The 5092-nt window shown below is 39.7% G+C and overlaps 1 protein-coding gene across 1 annotated transcript; it reads left to right on the forward strand.

The window, feature by feature from the left end:
* Positions 1 to 778: 778 nt before the first annotated feature.
* manbal (mannosidase beta like) lies at positions 779 to 4336 on the forward strand. Its single transcript, XM_070959046.1, has 4 exons — positions 779 to 942; positions 1305 to 1458; positions 3732 to 3868; positions 3910 to 4336. The coding sequence occupies exons 2-3, from the start codon at positions 1309 to 1311 to the stop codon at positions 3840 to 3842; spliced, it is 261 nt and encodes an 86-aa protein (XP_070815147.1). The 5' UTR covers positions 779 to 942; positions 1305 to 1308; the 3' UTR covers positions 3843 to 3868; positions 3910 to 4336.
* Positions 4337 to 5092: the final 756 nt, after the last annotated feature.

A 5092-nucleotide genomic window follows, 5' to 3' on the forward strand; every position in this document is an offset into this window, starting at 1 on the left:
GGAACAGACTGAAGAGAAACTCAAATATTCTCATTCACCACATTTTCTTTTAATTATCTAATACTTTGTATTGAAGTTAATTAGATGTATCATTTTTAAGATTAAAAATTAATCTCCTTTCTGAAAAAACTAATACGAGGCAGTACAGGCAGTTATGATGTATAGGTCAAATCAATAATAAAATAATGTTCAAATATTCAATGTATTGCATAAAGGCAAATATTAAAATTTAAATACTTCAAAATATTTGAATTATCTTGAATTGTTGATGCATTACCATGTGAGAGCAGTTTTTATGTCGTAAATGCTTAACATGAGTAGCTCAAACTAGATTTTTGCATCAGTTATGAGCTTTAGTAAGAAATCAGAACACAAGTTGCAGCTGTAACTAAGATTTTTCATTTTTATTAAGTGAATACTTTACTCAAAATAATGAAAGTGAAAGTATACAGCTTTTTATTTATTGTTTTGTCAGAGCTTGACATTCAACACAAACACTTGTACTCCGTGTATATGTAAATATCCATGATATTTTCAAACAATCATTTACCGAGGCAGAAGTGGATAACGCAGTTGTGACGTCACATCACTTTGTAAGCTAAACTAGATCCAAAGAATGTGTTTTTGTTTGTTTGTTTGTTTGTTTGTTTTTTGTTGTTGTTTTTTCCCTTCATCTGTTTTGGTTTGTTTGCGTTATGACACAGGGTAGTTACTCAGGTCCACACTCCAACATAATAGGTGGCGGTAATGCACCATAACGCTGGTTGCCACCCGCCATAAAACAAACGTAGAAGAAGAAGAACCAAAAAGAAGAAGAAAAAGAGGAAGGAGCTAAACTAGCATTTCATCTTATTAGTGTTTCGCAGCTTAGTGAGTTTTTGTCCTCATTTTAATGTTTACATCCCCGTAACGACAAAGAAGAGTGAAGCATTCGCGCCACTGGTAAGTTTTTCATCCTCGCATTTATTTTATTCATTTATAGCTCAAAGCGGTGCTTTGAAAAATGTCGCTACACTGCTCTGCTACGATGTAAATGAGCCGTAACTGCGTTGTAAAGTGTCGCATCTGTTTCTTTACAATATAAGAACACAGAAAATATATTTTTTAATCAGCATGACTATTTGAGAGCAAAATATATCATGTGATCCAAATATGTAAGACTATAGTTTGTAAACGTTATGTGTTTACAGTGTTTGTAAGGCCATGAGAAAACACTGGGGATCGCTGACATAATGTTGATCCTCCAGCTGTTGTTTGAACATCGAGCACACTGAAGAATAACCGACCAAACATCTGTTCAACAGCATCATGTCTGCAGAACTGGACCTGTCCCCTCCAGAGGTCCCTGAGCCCACCTTTCTTGAGAGCTTACTGCGCTATGGGCTGTTTCTGGGTGCCATCTTCCAGCTCATCTGCATCCTGGCTGTCATCCTCCCCACTTCCAAGGGACATGAACACGTAGGTAGACACCAAGGGAAGGAGAGGAGCAGGTCTTGTGTGGAAGTCTGCTCCCCCATCAAACAGTGTTTTCCACTCTGGTTGCCCTCCACAAGTGGGGTTAGGGTGTAGGTGAGGTGTCCTATGGATAACCGGCCAGGGTTAGGGATATGTTTTGGCTCAGATTAAAGTGAAGGGAGACCTTCATTGAGGGGGAAACACACTTGGACCTAGCACAGACAGTGATCACTTTACACAATAACCTCTATCTGATGTTGTTTCCTTACATGAAGTAATGGGGAGAAATAGGGGACTGATAGGTACAAAATGTCCAGTTGGACCCAAAATGCCACATCTGCCTTCTGCGAACTTAAATCCTCTTTGCCATCAGGACACATATAATCAATTTAACCTGATATGTTTTGCCACTTTGTTTTCACCATATTATTGTGGCTGAATCTAGACGTGGGCAGCCATCTAGAACCAGGTTGTAATCAGTCATATGCTCAAATTAATGGCTTGGGTGTATTCAAGGAAGGTTCCAACACAGATTTCAAACCTTATTCAGGCTTTTTGTAAGGAGGTTTTGTATGCAGAGCAGGCTCAGTTGATTCTGAAAAGGGTTAATTGTTGGAGCAGCGATGGGAGGAGCTCCAGTCACAAAGATTGCTCAACTGGCTCATGTTTTAATAAACAGTAACTAAAGTGTCTGCGTTTAGCTTCATGGGAAAAACATCAGTAAACAGGGTCAGAGATTGTGGTTGACAGTGCACATTTGATTACCATGATGCTTGTACATTAGTGCGACATGTAAGGAAAAACCAAAGCGCAACTCTTCCCCAAGTGACTGAAAATGTCAGTACAGAATATGATCAGACTGTGTCAGCGAGAACAGTCCGTCGACAATTACATAGAGAGGGATATTATGGTAGGGTTGCAGTGCATAAACCCATCATTACAGAGATGAATGCACATTTGAGAGTTCAGCTGTGCAAAAACCATCAGTCCTGGTCTGCTGAGATATAGAAATAAGTGATATGGTCAGATGAGTCACCCATCACCATATTCTCAACAAGTGGGTGAGTGCATGTGTGGCGTACACCAAGAGAGCAGTAAGTACAGGTCTGAATGCTTGACCCCTAAAGAGAGGGAATCCAGTGGCTCTACACTTGAACACCTCGGAGAGATTTGGGGCAGACGTGTTAGACAGCGCTCTCCACCACCATCATAAACACAAAACGAGGGAATATATTTTGAGAGAATGGTGTTCTCCAGTAGACTTTCACAGACTTTGTCGAATCAATACCAAATCGCATTGAAGCTGTTCTGGTGGCTCATGGCGGCCCATCACCTCACTTGCACACTTTATGTTGGTTTGTCCCTTTAATTTGTCACCCGTCCATATATTTGGCTCAATAAGAGACGACTGTTCTTAAGACTGTGCAATGACACCATACAGCCAAGCAGCATAATGCTCTCTATGGTGGCTACATCTCATATCAAACTGATACTATTAGAAACATGCAGTATGGCATAGCTGCTGAGAACGGTATACAGGAAAATGGTGTAATCAATATATTTATTTTTATCATCAGGTTCTACAATAAAACCAGTTTGTCAAAAAAATCTTGCAGAATGTTACCACTCAGTCTTTGTGAATTACAGACAACCCAGACATCAATTAGCAAGAGTCGTGCTGAACATCTTATTTTTGAGTGTCCATGAAGACAGAGCCACCAAGGGCTACTCTCATGAACCTCCATACTGACAACTGTCAGGAGAGATTATTTATAGACAAGAGCAATTAAATCCACTGTCTAATTATTCTATTTTCAGATGCACTGATTACTCCACAGCATGTCGCCATTTCATCCTTCACAGCAGCCTGCTGTTGCATTCACAGAAACAGTGCTGACAGAGGGAGAGTGCTGAAACACATCTCAATTTCTTTTGTGTTTTATGTTTTGTGTGTGTTTTGTGTGTGTGTGTGTGTTCATGTCTTCCAAAGACTCTGAGATACACACAGTCTGAGCTATCTGCGCTGATGACAAACTGCCTTAGTAAAATGTATATCACTTATTACACCTTATTACTAACCCACTGTGCACAGTGTGTTATATACAGCACAAACTGTTTCATGATGAGATTTACTGTAATGCTGTGGCAAAATTCTATGTGCGTAGGTGTCAAATGGCAAAAAGCATTCTCCAAGTCCATCTTCAAACACACTTATCAAAGACTGGGGCTTCGTTTTGAAATGCTGATGTATAATGCTTCCTGTGTTTGCTCTGCAGGAGGAGACTGAGTCCACTGATAGCAAGGCCACTGAGCAGATGAAGAAACCTAAAGGACCAGCACCCCAGATTCGCCAGAAACCAAAGAAAGAGAGCAAAAAGAAGCGATAGTTTGTGCTGTGTGTGTGTGCGTGTGTGTTAATGCTTGTATGTCTGCGTGTGTGTAGTCGTCAGTGAGTCAGTGTTGGCATTTACCACTACAGTTATCACTACAAATGTCTGAAACACTACTGTCATATTGCGACAATAAAAAATAATGTGCATTGAATTTAAGACACTTCAGAATGACCCTGAACTCTGTGTTTTATCCACGTTCAACGTCACATTACTCAGAGTACAGAGGATAAGAGCATGGGGTTTGCTGACATTTATTTCTCTACAGCTACATATTTTATTGGGCTGATTTGTCATGCATTTGTTTTATAATTGAACATCATTGATTGAATTGTATTTGGCTTGCAACAGATAAATAAATAAACTGTGTAGTCATACATGCAAGCTGTTTATATTCATTGCTAAATTGGTTTAAATGAGTCAGAATGAAATCATGTACTGGCTTCATATTTACTGTCTTTGTATGGTAAAATAAACTATGACTTCCTACAGGTTTGTGGCACCAGAATAGTTTCACTGCATGTGAGGTATATTGAATAAATCGTTTTTTTCTTTTCTTAACATTTATACGATGTTCATACACCATTGATGATACTTGTGGTCGTTACAGTATCAAAAAGTAACAAAGGAAGATGTATTGTTAAAAACTTAATCAGCCAATATATACACGTAATACAATATATGCCTCAAAAAGCCAATGCTGGTCAGGCTGACCAATATAAAATACACCTGGACATGTCATAATCAAGACTGAACAAGGAAAACATGAGATTTGTGTTGACGAGATAAAATTTTATTTTCCTAGCCAAGTTGGCTATGTTTGAAATAGGCTAACAGATCAAAATACATTACTCTCTCCAGCAAGTAGTTCCGACCCTCTGTCGTGATTGGCTGACTCACGTTCGAAACCGTTGAAAACTCTTCACCTGCGAGGCCGGAAAACGGTTAAGTTTTATATTAATACGCCAATCCAAAGTGACCGTTCATTAAGTGTGTGTCGCTTAGCAACCGATTCTGTTAGCCAGCAAGGAAGCTAACAGTGCTGTGAATGACGAGAGAGGTTTATATGCTGAACTTTTGAGCCGCGTTGTTGTAACTGCTTGTAATACAAAAAAGGACTCTCTCAGTCGTGACTCCAAGCGGCTTTAGAGAAGCTAAACGGGGGTGTTTCGCCTGCCGACGCCTCGCTGAATTCAACTCTTACGGCGGTTGAGTTACGCAACACGACGTGAATCCTCCCTGACTCC

This window comes from Chaetodon trifascialis, chromosome 3, assembly GCF_039877785.1.
Source record: "Chaetodon trifascialis isolate fChaTrf1 chromosome 3, fChaTrf1.hap1, whole genome shotgun sequence".
NCBI classification, from domain to species: domain Eukaryota; kingdom Metazoa; phylum Chordata; class Actinopteri; order Chaetodontiformes; family Chaetodontidae; genus Chaetodon; species Chaetodon trifascialis.

What these genes read in the sequence shown, in the direction of transcription:
- manbal (XM_070959046.1), top strand. Translation starts at nt 1,309, where the DNA reads ATGTCTGCAGAACTGGACCTGTCCCCTCCAGAGGTCCCTGAGCCCACC. An exon ending in CTTCCAAGGGACATGAACAC is followed by an intron (nt 1,459 to 3,731) that starts GTAGGTAGACAC and finishes TTTGCTCTGCAG; the next exon opens with GAGGAGACTGAGTCCACTGA.